This window comes from Pteropus alecto, unplaced genomic scaffold (genome assembly GCF_000325575.1).
Source record: "Pteropus alecto unplaced genomic scaffold, ASM32557v1 scaffold110, whole genome shotgun sequence".
NCBI classification, from domain to species: Eukaryota; Metazoa; Chordata; class Mammalia; order Chiroptera; family Pteropodidae; genus Pteropus; species Pteropus alecto.
Genome location: NW_006431920.1, coordinates 10,739,195 through 10,755,891, shown reverse-complemented (window position 1 = coordinate 10,755,891; position 16,697 = coordinate 10,739,195). Strand labels below are relative to the sequence as shown.

The 16,697-nt window shown below is 52.8% G+C and overlaps 1 protein-coding gene across 2 annotated transcripts in view; it reads left to right on the top strand.

Annotated features, from left to right (window-relative positions):
- Nucleotides 1-16,697, top strand: part of LOC102886718 (probable hydrolase PNKD) — a 20,074-nt gene that overhangs the window by 1,178 nt on the left and 2,199 nt on the right. Inside the window, exons 1-8 of one of the 2 annotated variants that reach the window (XM_025043292.1) lie at nucleotides 79-861; nucleotides 12,451-12,566; nucleotides 12,701-12,813; nucleotides 13,484-13,542; nucleotides 14,235-14,327; nucleotides 14,700-14,863; nucleotides 15,601-15,687; nucleotides 16,524-16,639. In XM_025043292.1, the coding sequence (XP_024899060.1) occupies nucleotides 530-861; nucleotides 12,451-12,566; nucleotides 12,701-12,813; nucleotides 13,484-13,542; nucleotides 14,235-14,327; nucleotides 14,700-14,863; nucleotides 15,601-15,687; nucleotides 16,524-16,639 (1,080 nt within the window). In that variant the 5' untranslated portion in view covers nucleotides 79-529. Of the gene's footprint in view, nucleotides 1-78; nucleotides 862-12,450; nucleotides 12,567-12,700; nucleotides 12,814-13,483; nucleotides 13,543-14,234; nucleotides 14,328-14,699; nucleotides 14,864-15,600; nucleotides 15,688-16,523; nucleotides 16,640-16,697 lie in introns of those variants that run through there. The other variant, XM_006906727.3, reaches the window with a different exon arrangement.

Genomic DNA, 16,697 nt, shown 5'->3' with positions numbered 1-16,697 from the left:
CAAGAAAGCTTTCCTGGGGCCCCTGTCCACTTTCCATTGCCTGGGAGCAGGACCTCAAGCCCCAATTTAAGGACAGGGTGATGTTGGGGATGGGAACTGTGGGAGCCCTGGCCACAGGCCAGGTTTGGGGGAGGACCTAAGCTTGGGAATTTCCTGAGCTTCAGAGAAAACATTCTAATTCTCCCCTCTTCCCCAAACCACCCCAGATACCCCAGAAGCTTCAGCCCTAGGATTCTCTTCACACTCAGCCCAAGAAATAGAGATGTAAAGGCCTAAGTGGGGGAAAACACAGGGTGGGGGAGTCTTGACTGTGTGCCTTTGGGTCATTCACATTTCTAAGAGCCCAAATATTGGTCACAGTCTCCATAATGTTCCAACCAAGTCACCATTGCACTGCAAATAGCATTAAAATAATGAGATTTATAAATATTTTAATATCTTCATATTTAGGATTAGAAAAAACATTTCTCCCCACAAAATTTCTGGGAATTTTATAGCTCTATTTGGGGAAGGATATTTCAATCTAGTTATGGCTTCAAAATTGGTAACATTGAAATCATATAAATGGCCTGAGGAAGTAGGAAATAAAAGTTTCCACAAGGAACTGGAATCAGAAGTCCTGAGATCAGAATTCACAAGTTCACCACCTCAGAATTCTGAGAGTTTGGGTCTTCCTGGAACATGGGATCTGGGAGTTTCCCAACCTCCAAATTTGGAAATCTCAGATAGCTTCTTTGGAATTCAGTATTCCTCTAAGCTTTCCTGTGTCTGCATTTCAAGGTTGCCTTGGAATCCACTCCCCAAATTTGCAGAGCAGAAGGGCGTGCCTGGAGTCAGAGTTCAAGAACCTGCCCCTCCAAGGTCTGGGAAACAATCAATTCAGTCCCTTGGGGGAGAGGCTGCTGGCTGCTGGGAGGGAGAAGGGGTGTTAGCAGGAAACAGGCTGGGGAAATGGGCAGGTGTTAATGCTGTGGGAGTGCCTCCAGGAAGGATGGAGAGGGAGGATAGGACTTGACTGGGAGGAGCAGAGTACATGGGCACCCTAAGCGTGTGGCTAAGAGGACCACAAATAGAAGAGTCTGTTGGAGTCTAGAAAGCAGACAATGAAAGTACTAATGCCTGGGAGAGGAATGATGGTTCATGTTATCATTAATAACAGTAATCACTGGCGTTTGACAGTTTTATAAAGGGCTTTCCTCAAACATAACCACAGTTATCTTAGGGTGGGGAATAACTGGGCACAGTGGAGGGTAGATCTGGGCTAATCTGAGGTAGACACATGCATTTGGGACGCTGAGGGGTGTGGGAGATTGTGTGTAGTAGTTAAGCACATACCATGAGGGGTCGGATAAATCTGCTTTTGAATCCTAGCCTTGTTGCTTAGTAGCCATGTGACCTTAGACAAATAACTCAGCCACTCTGTGCCTCAGTTGTTTGCATCTGTAAAACAGGCATAGTGATAGCGCCTCCCTCCCAGGGCTCCTGTGAGGATCAAATGAAATTGTGCAATATGTGCTCAGGGCCAAGGTTCATAGTAAGTGCTCAGCAGATGATAGCAATGGCTCATTCCATAGCGGGGATGGGTGGAAGGGAAGGAACGTGATGCTGGCAGGGTCCTTCTGGAGCTTCCTTACATACTTCTACTATCTTCTAAGTCCACCTACCCATCGGGAAATCCCATATCCCTTCATTCAGTGAACCCTGGGTCAGGACTGTGGGGTCACAGACGTAAGTACAGTCTAGTGGCTATTCTCAAGGAGCATGTGAACGGAGACCCAATCTGTGGCAGAAGTCAGGGCATGACAAGGTCCCTGGGAATGACAGGGTGTGCCTGAGGAGGCTGGGATCAGGAGTGTGAGCTCTCCCAGCTGTGCCCCCTGACCCTGCAGCTTCATGCCTCAGTTTCCCTTTTGCCCCTTTGCCTTCTCAGTGGTAGCTGGGGTGGGGGGAGGTTGCAGACTGGGGCCATGAGCAAGAGCCTCTGTTTTCAGAGTGGGGATGAATGGGGAATAAGGCTGTGTTTGTGCAGAGCTGAGAAAGTGGATGGTGGCCTGCCTTTGGGGCTGGACAGTCCTAGCTGACAAAAGCCTTGCTCCCCACCCCCAACCAATAGAACCCCTTTTCTATTCCTAGGCATAGAGGATCTTTCTTGACCCTTATGACCCAAGTAAAACCAACTGTCCCCGGGACAAACCTTGCTAGCTCCTCCACTTCTACAAAAGGAAGCCCCTTCTATGGGGCCAGTGAAGCCCACTGGCTTGACTTTCAGAGTGGCAAGAATCCTGAGCTAAGGGCTTTTGGGTGAATGACCCACCTGCTCGTGGACTGAATCAACGCCGGGTAGAGGCAGTAGGCTGGGCCATCCAGAACACAGCCTGCAGGAGAGGAGTGGGGTCCTTTTCATTTCCTCGGGCCTTTGGGACCTTGGTGAACTGTAGCCCCAGCATCCACAGTGGCCCCTCTGCTCTCCCCCAGCTTCCCCTCTGCTGCCGGGTTAGTCTCCAGACCATGGCTCTGAGCAGGTGGCCTCTTCCCCAAGCTACGTTGCCTACAAAATGGAGTCCACACCCCTCACCCACCCACACCTGCTCCAGATCTGCCCAGTTCCATCTTCTCAAGGCCCTGGGCTCTTTCCATACTTCTGCCTGAAGGCCTATCAGACCTTCCTCCCTCCCTTACATCTCTACCTGTCAAATTTTGTTGCATCCTCAAAGCTCGCCTTCAAAATATATCCAAGATCTGAACACTATTTCCACCTCCACTGCTCCCACTCTGGGTCAACCCACGGTCAGCCCAGCCTCTCACCCGGCCTCTCAAATCGACTGCTTCCTTTCGCCTTTGTACCTCTAACCAGCATGAAACTGTTAACATTTAATTCAGAAACGGGTCACTTCTCTGCTCAGATCCTAGCTCAGAGGCGCCATCTCACCTTTTCTGATCTTCACTCTGCTCGTTATGCCTGGGTCACCCAGGAACTTTGCCGTCCCTCAGGCACTCCCAGGCAGCCTCACCTCAGAGCCTTTCTGTTGCTGTTCTCTGTCACTAGAACCTTCTTCTCCCAACCCCTGGCCACATGGCTTGCTGCCTCACCTCTTTCAGATCTCTGCTCACATTTTACGTGATTAGAGCATCCTGCCCTGACCACCCCATGTGAAAATAGCAACTCCCATTGACTCATCTATTGGTTTATTGGTTTTCTCCTCCAACCAGAATATGAGTTGAATGAGGGAAGACACTTCGTTCAGTGCCGTAACCCAGCTTCCAGAACAGTGCCTGGCACAGAGTTGGCCATCGTTAAATGTCTTTTTTATGAATGAATGAGTGAAAAGCTTGGCCCAGGGGCTGTCTCCTCTGTGAAGCCTGCCCAGCCTACTTAGTCAAAATTCATCTCTTCCTCCAGAGTGGCCCCTGCCACAGTCTCTTCTCTTGGAGTTTTCATTGCATTATCTTGTTTGTCTTTGCATTAGGTGTTCACAGGTCTGATTCCCGACTAGACTCCCACAGGTCTGGCCCAGAGAGCAGGACTGGATCAAGAGGGCCTGGGATTGGCTGTGGTGGGGGATGGGGAGGGTGGGTGTGCAAAACAAACAGACCCAAACCAAACACAAACAGATCCCAGGGGCTTTGGCTGGGCAAGTGACCTGGGATCCTGGGCAAGGAGATGGAACTAGTCCGGGCCTCCTGGCCAGGACTGAAATACCACAGACAGGCCACCAGCAATGGCTGTGCCTCTGGTGCTTCCTGAGAGCCCTCAGCAGCAGCTCCTTCTCCCTCTAGGAAAGACGGTCAAAGGTCTGGAAAGGGCCTCAAAGTCTGCGGAAGACCGTAGCCAGGATGGGCATGGAGCTGGTAAACACAGGCCCCCTGATCTCTTGGCAGGCCTGTGTTTTGAGCATGTGCAGGCACTGCCCCTCTCCTGGGCTTGGGGAAGTAACCCCCACCCCAACCGCCAGGCTTGCTGGCAGCTTCAGGAAACTCACCCTCTAGGGCCTTTTTAGCTGTCTCATTATCTTCTTCAGTTTCCTCACTTTTGAGAGTGCATAAAACATTGAGCCTTTCTCTTTGTCCCTGGGGGCCTTCAGAGCAGGCCCTCCTCCGTCAGGACTGTGTGTCCTGGTGGCCCTCCAAGTCCTGCAGCCCTCACATAGCCATTTCCAGGTTCGTTTCATAAAGAATGCCCTGTGGCTGGTCAGAGGCAAAGCCTTCATTGCATATTCTTGCTGATTCCCCACTGGGCTCCCACAGGCCTGGCCCAGGGAGTAGGAGGGCCTGGGATTGAGGGGGGAGGAGGGGAAGTGGGGTGTGGGGGAGACAGAGAAGCCAAAAGAAACAGATCAGAACAAAAACAAAACCCAGAAGCAGAGGCCTGGGGTCTGGGGAGCTTGAGAAAAACCCAAAGCACCCCCTGACCAGAGGCCTCACCAAGCTGGCTTGCCCTGTTGGGTCCTGGTGGGGTCTGGGGCCCACTAGGATTGGGGGTCACTTAGGGAGTACCAGAGGGAGGTAGGGGCCAAGACAGATGACCCTGGTAATAGGGGCTTTTCGAGTCATTCTGTTGGATGCAGAGTTCCCGCCCCCCACCCCCCAATGCTGCTCCCCTTCTGCCCCAGGGCCTAGCTGGAACAGATACACCAATGTCCTCAAGCATCTCTCGGGGCTGTCTAGGATGGTGAAACGCCCTTTAGGAAGGAGAAGAAGAAAAGCTGCATTGTGCGTTCTCGACTTCTATGCCAGCGGGAGGAGGTCAGGGGCCAGGGCTGTGTCTCACAGTCCTCAGCTGTCCCACCAGCCTCCCATGGGGCCGGAGGGTTAGACTCAGATACCAGAGAAGTCATGCTCTGATTCAGTGACAGAGGAGCATGATCCCTCACTGGGGTGCAGGGATGGCCCCTCAGGACAGCTGCAGGGCTCGCCCCAGCTGCTGTCCCCTCCCCCACCCCCGCCCTGCAGAGTGGTTTTTCTGTCTCCCATCTAGGTCTCAGAGGACTAATTAGGAAACTTTCTTCTCTTTTTGGTGAGATGACTGTGGGTAGTTTTGGGCCCCAGAAATGCTGAATCAGAATGTAGGAAAGGGACTGAAAAAGGAAAAGGTCAGCATCTTCATGTTTTACCGCCCCCCCTAGATCACTCTGATGCAGCTAGCCCAAGATCTAGATCCCAGCCTTCTGTCCATGCCTTGGGACCCCATGGCGGGGAGTTTGAATCCTCCATCTGGTCCTGGTGTGTCTGTGTCATCTCGTAAGTCATGTGAGCTTGTTGGGCTCTGCTTCTTGCCACTGGCAACACAAGAAAGGAAGCCACAGGACCCATTCCGTGGAACAGTGGTGTCCCAGGGAGCTGGGGGCAGGGCTAGGAGATACAAGGATAGGTCCTTCCGTCGCTCCTGCACCTTCACATTTTCCCATCCAGGGGCCATTCAATATGCAATGAAGGCTTTGCCTCTGACCAGCCACAGGGCATTCTTTATGAAACAAACCCGGAAATGGCTATGTGAGGGCTGCAGGACTTGGGGGCCACCAGGGTCCTGAATTGTCTTCTGCATCTGGCTCAGATGCTTCCCAGGGAACCATCAACTCAGTCAGGTTAGGAATCGCAGAGCCCAGATTTCAAAGGGATCTTTGGGATTCTCCAGTTCAGGGTGTCCTATCCTGCGGTCTCCGTGGCAAAAAGTTGCATTTATAATGAGTTGGGGCGGGGGGCAGGGAGGATTCTTAATGTTCACCAGATTCTCAAAGGGGTGCGTGTCTCAAACAGGCCCAACTAGTGCCCCAGGAGTCCCAGAGTCCAGGTCCCAGGCTGTGTGGTCATTGTAACCACCTTGACGTTTCATTTTTCTCAGCAAAGGCCCTCAAAGGTTTTGGGTCTGCCCCCAAAATAGTTCTGGTCCACTTATCTCATCCTAGCCCCTCATTTGGGGTTTGGGGAGGATTTTAGTGGTTAGGAGTACAGGGGGTCAGGCTGCCAGGGCGAACCACTGTGCCAACACCTACTGCTCTGTGATCCTGAGCAAATCCCTTCCCTCCTCTCCAGGCTCCACTGACCTTGTCTGAAATGTGAGGGAATGATAGATAGTACCTGCCTCAGGGTTGTTTGGAGGATGACAGGAGATCAATGATAGGAGGCATTTAGCTCAGGTCTGCTCACGTGGGGTCAAAGAAAGCTGTGGAAAAGGTCATTGCTATTAAAGATGAGCCGGTGGGCTCTGGAGAGACGCCCTACCCTGGGTGGGCAAAGCCTCCGTGAACCTGTCTATAGACCCCCTGTCTAGTGCTCCCTCAGCTCCTCCCTGGTCCAGACCCCAGGGCCGGGGAAGTTGAGATTTTGTGCCCCAGTGACACAGCCCCTACACATGCCCTTGGGTCTAGTGACCTGCTTAGCCGAGCACTCTGTTTGGCCAGGTGTGTAGGAGCAGCAAGGAGAGGGGAGGGACTTGGAAGCAGGTGGATGGGGAGGGGAGGGGAGAGCAGGAGCAGAGGTAGCTATAACTGTGGCTCAGGACACCCCCACCAGGCTTCACAGGGTCCACAGCCCGGCATGGGGCCAGTTGCATGAGGTGCCAAGTAGAAAATCCCCTTTCTGTGCCTGGTGGCTTTAACGCCTGCATGCCTGGCCCTCCTTGGCCTTTCCCAGTCACCAAACATTTGTGAGTGCCAGTTCTGTGCTGTGCTAATGCTGGAGGTATCCAAGAGGATACAGAGGAGCCACGGAGAGCAGTCTGGGTCTCCAGCCTAGTCTGCCTGCCCTCTGCCCTCTGATTAGGGAGCTGGTAGAAGTCCGACAAGGCCCTGCCTCTGAGGGGCTCACTCCTCTTGGAGGGACGGGGAGCGGCTGAGTGCTCCACATGGAGCAGAGGAAGGAGGCTTCCTGCTGGGGTAATGGGGAGACGAAGGGTTTGAGCTGAGCCCTGAAGGAGGCTTTGGATTGCAATAAGTGGAGAAGGCCTGGAGGATATTCCAGGCCAGAAACCTGCAGGAGGATGGTAGTTCTGAAATTTTAATAAGTTATTTCAAGCATGCAAAAGAAGGTAGATAACAATCTCTTCCCATCCAGCTCAAGAAAATATCACAGACTCTGCAGGCCTGTGCCCACCTCCCCAGCTCTTGCGGGTTGCGCTGTCCCTGGGCTGCTGGTTTGATTCTTTACTGTACACCTCAGTATCCCGAAGTAGGTGATAGTTTGCAGGCTTTGGCATTTTTCATAAATATTGTCAAATTGTTTTCTCTGCAGTATGCTCAGTGTTATGTTTAAGCTTCGTGCATGCTGAGATCTGGTGCCTGAGTTAGCGGTCCCCAACCGTTTTGGCACCAGGGACTGGTCTGCCTATGAGAATCTAATGCCCGATAATCTGAGGTGGGGCTGAGGCGGTGATGCTAGCGCTGGGGAGCGGCTGCGAATGCAGATGACATTTTGCTCTCTCACCCGCTGCTCACCTCCTGCTGTGCAGCCAGGTTCCTAACAGGCCACCGGCCCATACTGGTCTGTGGATTGGAGACCCTTGCTCTAGACTATTTGTTTTCCTGGTTGTGTAGTTTTCCGTGGTCTGACTATATCACAGCTTATTTATCCATTGTGCAGCTGGTGGACATTTGCGGGCGTTTGCTTGTTCCCCCTCAGGAGCACAGGGTTCTCACTGGGCCATGCGGAGGGGAGGAGGCAGAGACTTGCCTCAGTCCCAGTTTGGAGGGCCTGCCCAGGAGTCAGACACTCTCTTCTCTGTAAGCTGTGCGAGCCACCGAAGGCTTTTGAGCAGTAGCGGGACCCAGTCAACATCAGTGCTTTAGGAACTTAAATTTTTGCCAGTGGCTTGCAGTTTGGGTTGAAGGCCAAGAGCTGAGTAAAGGAGGCTTTCGTAAGGGTCTGGTTAAGAGCTTCTAGGGCCCGTTCCCTGGTGAGCCCATGTGGTAGGGACTTGAGAGGGATTCTGGTCACGTATGCCAGGGAGAGAGTTAAATCAGCACTAAAGCTGTGTAACAGGCCTTTTTCCAGGAAGAGAGGCAGCAGGAGGAAGAGTTGACAAAGGTGGTTTTGGACTTTGGTGATTGTGACACTGCTGATGTGTGGGCAGATGGAGGAGCCAGAGCTCAGAGACTTGAGTCATGCGGAAGTCATTGTCAGGGAAGGACTGGGCCCGTGAGCCTCAAGAAAGTGTCCCAGTGTCACTAGGTCCTCCCTCCTCCATGCCTCAGGCCTGCGTTCCCCTGCAGTGCACTGTGATCCAGACTTCAGGCACACAAGGGCCACCCCATCCTCCCCACAGCCAGCAGGGCACAGATCTCAGGTCTGGTGTCCATCCCCACCTTTCTCCATCTCCAGTACCCCCTCTATGCCAGGCCTTTGTCCTCTCACCCACTTAGTGACTCGGTTTCCCCTGCCACCTTCCACTCTACTCCCTTTCACTATACCCGCTACACAGCAGCCAAGGGAGCTCTTAGAAAGGGAAGTCAGAGCAGGTGCTTCCCCGCTTTAAAAGCCACCAGCAATTTTCTACCCTCTCCCGGGACCTGGCCCCTGCCCACTTTGCTGACCTCTTCCCTGGTGCTCTCTGCCCGTCCTGCCCTACCAAGGCCTCCTGGCAACTCCTAGAACACGCCCGCTTCCGCCTGTTCCAGGCCTTGGTGCTATACCCCCAGTCTGCGCTGCTGGCTTCCTCTTGGAGCATCCCCAGCTCAAAGGTTGTCCTCAGAGAAGAGGCCTTCCTTGACCACTCTGTCCCCAGTAAGACCTCTTCCCTTCCAACGACTCTCCTCCATCGCCAGCTAGAGTTAACTGCTGGTTTGTCTGCTGCTCTGTTTTCCCGTTTGGTCTGTTTGCCGCTCCACTCGCCATGCTGGCAGGAGCCCAGCTGCCTTGTTCTCTGCTCTCTGCACCCTGACTAGCACATGCAGTAACTATTTGCTGAATACAGCAAATGAAAGAGAAGGGCCTCCTTTACCGCAGCGTCACAGTGTACAGCCCCTGCTGTTGTGGATCTTGACCTTCATTGGTGGACAAAGGATATGTAATGAGCATCCCAAAAAGGAAGACAGGGAGCATTTAGCCATGTGCTAACAGCTGTGAGGGGCACCTAAGCGAATGTGGGAAGGAAACAATAGTTGCTCAACATTTCCCACTGCCAGGTCTTTGACTAAGTGTTACCATTTGTTATCTTGTTTTATTTCACTTAATCTTCACACAGTCTTTCCTGCCGGGGTATGTTTTGGTATTGCCGTTTTATAAAGGAGGAACCTGACTTGTGAGACCAATGACTTGCCCACGCTTCCAGGGCTAGGTGAGCCGAAGCCGCGACGAGAACCCAGAGCTTTCTCTTACCAGAGACTCTGGACTTTCCATAAGCCTGTGAAGGAAGAAATGAAGTCAAGAGCAGGACTCCAAGCATGGATACGAAGTGGTTGTCAGGGCGCAGAGGAAAGGGCGACTTAAAAGATATTTTATTCTTTTTTAACTTTTCATTTTGAAACAGTTTCAGACTTGCAAAAATAGTACATGAAATTCCCATATGCCCCTTACCCAGTGCTCCCAAATGATAATAGCTTTCATGACCACGGAAAATGTTAATAGCTTTCATGACCACGGAAAATGTTAATAGCTTTCATGACCACGGAAAATGTTAATAGCTTTCCTGACCACGGTACCGTTATCAAAACCAAGAAGTTAACATCCATATAAATTAGTAACTACTCTCCAGACCTTATTGAAGTTTCACCAGTTGTCCCACTAACGTTCTTTTTCTTGTCTAGAATCCAACCCAGAATATTAGGTTGTTCCAACCAACCCCCGCTGGGAGGGCATCTTAGTTGTGCCAACTCTCCGTTATCAGTTATCATGACAGCACAGCGCAAGAGTTAGCAGCTGCCGCCAGCTGCCCCCCTCCCTGCCCCCAGGGTTCTACACTTCCCTTCTGCCCGGTCCCTGGTGAGCTTTCCTCAGATTCGCACACGTTCTGCTCCCTTGCTTCTTGCAAAGTCGCCTCCAGAGAGAGGCCTTCCTTGACTGCAGTATCTAAAATAGCAGTTGCTGTCATCATCTTCTGTCCTTTTGCCCTGTTTTATGTCGTCATCTTTACTTGCCAATATGTTTATTGTCCTATCTGTCCCACTAGCATATAACCTGAGTGAGGGCACCGACTCTGCCTTTCTCAGCTGTGTGCCCAGAGCAGGCTAATAGCAAGGCCCCACTAAATATCATTGAATGAGTGAAAGTTCGCAGTGGCTGAAACTGACTTAAAAATACAAGAGAAAGAGGGCTTATGGAAAACAGGTATAGGCCTGTTAAGCCACGCTTCTCTTGCTCAGGCTCGCTTCCACGTGCGGACGTGGACTTTCCCTTCTAATGAAAACTTTTCTACTGTAAAACAAACAGACAAACAAAAACAAAAAACGAGCATAAAGACACAAATGATGGCAAACCCCCCCCCGCATACTGTGTTGAAATTCCCAGTCAATACAAGTGCGTGGACACACAACGGAGGGGTCGCCATGATTAAACTTCAGCAAAATCCTTCCTACCAAACTGTCGTGGAAACCTGCTTGGTTTTGATCCAGTTGTTTCCAAAGGGGCTTGAAGAGTGGTCTACCCTGAACCCCAACCCCCTCCCCAACGTAGATACAGGAAATTCAGTAGAGGTTTATGGTCCATCAACTTTTCCATCTCCAATTGAATCAGGCAGAATCCCACACCCTTTCTGACTGACCTGTTGTGTAGCCCTAAGCATTGACTGCCCCACACCCAGCCCTGCTTCAGTTTCCCTTCTGAGGGGCCGGGGCCTGAGAGAGCTCCTTCCCATGTCGGCAGGGTTAGCTACGTACTTTGTAAAGCCCAATGTAAAATGAGATTTTGAGCCTCTTGTTCAAAAAGCAGAAAAAAAGGGGAAAAGTGCCATGAAAGGTACTGAAATGTAAAGCTTTTCTTCCACAGTCTCTCTTTCGACTCGCCGTGAATTTTTTAATTTGCTATTTAATGATATTCTAAGTCAAGAAAAATTAAAAGTCTAAATCATTAGCATAAGTTTTACCATTCATTTTTATATTATGCAATACCAGTCTTCAAAATGCAAGTGTAAGAACATTTAACTCGTGTGAATCACTGAAACGACTTAATTCACATTTCTTAACTTTATAGGGAGATTTATTTTGTTCTTACCAGAACACTGGAAACGCTGCACAAAACTAACTCAACTGTTTTTTATTTCACTTCTTGACACACCCACGTTCGACCTGCTCTCTCTGCCTTCACACTCTACCTGCAGCTTGCTGTCGAGGAAGAACTAAAAGGAGGAGGACAGACCAGTCACCCCCTTTCCCTTTCCTTCTGTAGCATCGTCTGCGGCATAGACGGTTTGATCACACAGGGAAGTAACACGAGTGAGAAAGGATATGGTAGGGTTTCCTAGAAACCCACTGCTTTCTTTCTGTCTTTGAAGCAAATTCAGGCCAGTCAGTGCTCCCCTGACTCAGTCGTAGATGTACGCTCACCTTGTATTACTTTGAGTCTTGTCGAGTTCCCACACATAGTAGGCCCACCAGAATTCTGTGCTCATGGGGCATTGCCAACACGATATGTGTACGGGACAGCGAGGAACAGAGCATACACATATTGTGTGTATGTTGTTCCATCAGACTTTACTTACAAGATACAAGGTCAAAGGTAAAATCATTAAGAATTTCAAGATGGCAACAGCAGAGCATTAAACCAAGCAGGGGGCCCTGTGTGACCACACAGGTCGCACACCTGTGAAGCTGGCCCTGAGTGCTGGCATTCTGTATGCAGAGGACTCTGTCACTCACACGTCATCTCCTTTCTTTTTGCTGCCTTTTCACTGTGTAGCCTGGGATGACCTGGAATGGCCTGGAATGGTGGCCAGAGGAGGGAGGGAGTGTGGTCAGCCTATCCAGCTTCACCTCTCCCTCCACCAAACAGCCAAACAGAACTTTCTAGTTTCCCCAAACAAGCCCTATTGTCTGCTATTATAATTTCCCCTACCCCAGTGATTCTCAAAGTTGTGGCTCCTGGACCAGCAGCATCAACATCACCTGGAGCTTTTTAGAAATGCAAATTCCCAGGCCCCACCCCAGACCTGCTGATTCTGGTGAGGCAGAGAAATCTGGTTCAACATCCCTGAGCATCACTATGATGTCACTGCTCTTCCTGAAATATATTTCTTGCCTAATTTAGCTTCCTAACTCCTCCATCCCTTTCACCAAGTAAACCCCTCACCCTCCAGAAGTCTCCCTTTGCATTCTTCACTTCTCCCCTGATGGGCTGCGAACCGGGGGTGTGTCTGTCTTGTTCTCCGTCTTGTCCTGAGTACTGAGCAGGGCAAACAGCAGGTGTCCAGTAAGTGATGGTGGAGTACCACAGACTGAGGGACGGCCACGGGAGCGGAGACATGGGGCCTGGGCATCACGGAGGGTCCGGGGTGTGGGGGCTAAGCACGGACATCCTGCCCCGCAGGTACAGCCTGTACACCCGCACCTGGCTCGGATACCTCTTCTACCGCCAGCAGCTGCGCAGGGCTCGGAATCGCTACCCCAAAGGCCACTCCAGAACCCAGCCCCGCCTCTTCAACGGTGAGCTCTGACTGCCCTGGGCCTGCATTGCCCCAGTCGTGCCCACCCCCCCTTCTTGCCTAACCCCTGTCACATACCCCCAACTGCTGGGCTCCCTGCGCGCCACCCCACCCACAGCCCATCTCTGTCCCCAGGAGTGAAGGTGCTTCCCATCCCCGTCCTCTCGGACAACTACAGCTACCTCATCATCGACACCCAGGCCCGGCTGGCTGTGGCTGTGGACCCTTCAGACCCTCAGGCTGTGCAGGTGAGGGGCAGGGGTACCTGGGGTCACCTTGGAGACTGACAGCTGCCTCTCACTAGAGACGGGCTGACCCTGGTCCCTCTGCCAATGGGATGCGCCCCCTCCAATGCACTCACACACAGACCCCAACGGGTACATCCACGTAGAGACCCCCACAACCACAGCCAGGGGGAGGGTTGGTGTCCAGGCCGTGGCTGGAGGAAGGGAGGAAGGCAGCAGTGGGACCATCAGAGCCAGAGAGAGCGATGCTGACCCAGGCCCCTGGCTCTGAGAGGTTTGCTCTTTCTCTCACTCTCTGTGGCCCCCTTTCTCTCTTCTCTCTTCTCTCCTCACCCGTGTCAGTATCCGGGTCTCTCCATGTTCCCTTTCATTTCTTATTTCTGTGTGTGCATGTGTCTGTGTGTCTGCCCGCTCCACGAGTTTCCCTCTCCCCTCCCCTCGCCCCTCCCGCCTTCTCCCATGTGCCCATGCTGGGTCTCAGCCCTCCTCCCTTTCCCCAGCCCTCTGCTCCCACACCCTTCTCATTCTCTCGCTCCATCCCCTCCCTCTCCATCGTCCCTCCCTCCTCTCCCTTCCTCTCCTCTCTACCCAGCACCCATGCCCCTGTTTCTCTCTGCCTCATGTCCTGTGCTGCACCCTGTCCCTCAGTCTCGGTACGTCCTCTCTCCTCCAGGCTTCCATTGAAAAGGAGGGCGTTACCTTGGTTGGCATCCTCTGCACCCACAAGCACTGGTAAGGGGCTGGGGTAGAGGGTCTGGGTGCAGACAGTCTTCCCTGGCTGACCCTTGCCCCGGCTGGGGTGGCCAGGACTGGGCCCTGTAAAACAGGCTGGGCTGGGGGTCAGGGAGTCAGGATGGAGGTCACCTACCTTCTTCATGAAGCACTGGGGCACCAGCAGAGAGGGAAGGAGAGGGTCAAGTCTCCCACTGCTCCACTTACCAGGCTCCTGGAGCCCCAGAGGAGGGCAGGGCAGGGGAGGCATTTATTTTTCACTCTGTGTGCATATATTAGATGCCTCCTGTGCACTGGACATGGACAAACCTTGTGATCTCTCCTCTCAAGGAGATCATAGTCCAACACAGGCCCTGTATGGAAGTGCATAGTAATAAATGATGATAACCGTAGCAGTGGCACAGGGTACAAGGTGTGGGAGGTACCAGGTGGGGCATAACCAGATTCACTTGGAGGAATTAGAGGCTGACGACCCTGGGGCTGAGAAAGTTAAGTTGGCATTGGCCGGGTAATCGGGGGTAGGTGTTGGCAAGTTGTAGGGATGACATTCTGGGCAGGAGAGTAGCTTAAACGAAGGCCTGGCTCAGTGCAGAAGCCGAGGCCCCCAGGGCTCAAAGGCCTGGAGGTGCCATGGGGAAGAGGGAGGCGAGGAGGCCCAAAGCCCCTGCCTGTCTCTGCTGTCCTACCTACAGGGACCACAGTGGAGGGAACCGTGACCTCAGCCGGCGGCACCAGGAATGTAGGGTGTACGGGAGCCCTGAGGATGGCATCCCCTACCTCACCCAGTGAGTGCCTGGCCCAGGGGTGGGATGGCTCTTCTGCGGGCCCTTTTCTTCACCCGCATCCTTCAGCTGAGTATTTCGCGGGTATCTGCAGTTGAATCTTTGCTGATGCCTTTCCCGGAACTTAGAGAGCAGATCACAGCCCGTTTGAAGACCGTTACTGCCAGTCCCCCCACTGATCCAGCCATGGTCCCCGAAACAGGAAGAGGGGAGATTTTGGCTCCGAAGCCCTGGGCACTGAGGGTGCCTTCTCTCTCTGGTGTAGAAAGCTTGACTCCTGTGAATCACCCAGCCTCTTGGGCCTACAGTGGGACAGGGCCAGCATGGCTGCCATAAGTTCTAGTACCTTCTCTCCCCTATTGTCTTGCTCCTCAGTCCCCTGTGTCATCAAGATGTGGTTAGCGTGGGACGGCTTCAGATCCGGGCTCTGGCCACCCCTGGCCACACGCAAGGCCATCTGGTCTACCTGCTGGATGGGGAGCCCTACAAGGGTCCCTCCTGCCTTTTCTCAGGAGACCTGCTCTTCCTCTCTGGCTGTGGTGAGTTCCCCAAAGAGAAGAGAGAGGAATAGAAGTGAGGGAGAGAGGCCAGGGCAGGGGCCCAAGGACGGCCACACAGCATTAAAGCATTTTAAAGCATGGGTTTCGGCACAGATGTTGCTTCGGCAGTTACTCCGATTTGGAGTTACAGTTACCTATGTTACCCCATTTTTTTTTTAAGTATCACCACTTCCCACAGGGGATGGACAGAATGAGACAATGCCTGTAACTGAATACAGACCTCACAGGGCGTTTGATTCCACTGGGTAGAGCCTGGTTCTCTGATATATTTACTGGCGGACTGGGTCACGAAACCTTGAGAACCCCTGAATAAGAGGATGATACTGTGGTTGGGGGGGGATCACAAGTCCCAGGCTGTGTGGAGTCCCAAAAGGCAGCACAGGCAAAGAAGGAAGTGTTCTGGGGAAAAGAGCAACCCAGGATGACTGCTTGGGGTCCTAGAACTCAGCCTGAAGACTTGGCACCCCCCTCTTGGCACTCCACGTGTCAATATGTGTGATGGAGGCCTTCGGATGGGCTTGGCTGGGGGTGAATGTTTGGGCCCTGCTCCCAGTGGGAAGGAGGGAGTAAGATGCCTAGGAGGGGTGCGTGCCCAGGCATGGTTGAGGGCTGGTGGCCAGCCCACGCTGTGCCAGCTGGTCCCCACCCTGCTTCGCGTACCTTATCGCATGCTGTGTTATCTTTGTACCTTGTAACACGCTCTCTGACCACACCAGGACGGACCTTTGAGGGCACTGCAGAGACCATGCTGAGCTCACTGGACACTGTGCTGGGGCTGGGGGACGACACTCTGCTGTGGCCTGGTGAGGTGCCCCTCCCACTTCTCCTGGCCCCTCACCCCCTTAGCGTCCCTGCTGACTCAGTTCCTGGTCCAGAGGTGACACAGCTCCACCTCGGGTGGCTCCCAGGAGCCCACTCGAGCAGCAGCGGCAGAGCTCCCTTCTTTTTGGAGGGCTGGCTCTGTAAAGCCTCTGCTTCGCCAGAGCCCAGGACAGAGAACAGCCTGTGCTCACCAGGTAGAAGTCAGTAAGTCCAGTCTGCATGTGTCCGTTGAATGCATCCATATCCACATGTTGCATGTCCATACAGACAGACAGACTATATACTGCATGTCCATAGTTTGCAAAATACATTCACTAATATCCCGGTTAATCTTCAGAACATAATTTCATCCATCCATTCATTCATACTTTATTGAACAGCTTTGTTCAAGCTGTTCCCCTGCCTGGTACGTACCTAACATGTACCAGGCTCTGTTCCAGGAACCAGAGACACATCCTTGTTCAAGTGGCATTATTGTTTTCTTCACTTGCCAAAGAAAACTGTGGCCCAGAGAGGTGCCATGACTTGACTGAGGTCACACAGCTGGGCAGAGGCGGAGTCGGGCTAGAATGCAGGTCTCCTGGTTCCAGGCCTGGTGCTATCCCCTTGAACGGCTTCTGCCTCTTTACTCATGGCCGACTTGTGCCCACATTCAGGGAAGCAGCTCCATGTGGCTCGAGTGGTCGTGGAAGCACTGCCCCTCCTCCCCAGTTGTCGGTACACATAGGCCTAGGGCAGGGAGGACTTTTTCTGACCACACACCAATCTCTCTCTCTGCCTTGCAATCTCTCTCACTCGGCCCCATGGCGGTCCCTAGGTCACGAGTATGCAGAGGAGAACCTGGGCTTTGCAGGCGTGGTGGAGCCCGAGAACCTTGCCCGGGAGAGGAAGATGCAGTGGGTGCAGAGGCAGCGGATGGAGCGCAAGAGCACGGTGCGGGGCTGGGGGTCCAGGAGGGGCTGTGAGGGGCCGCCCAGCAGGAAGGCTTCCT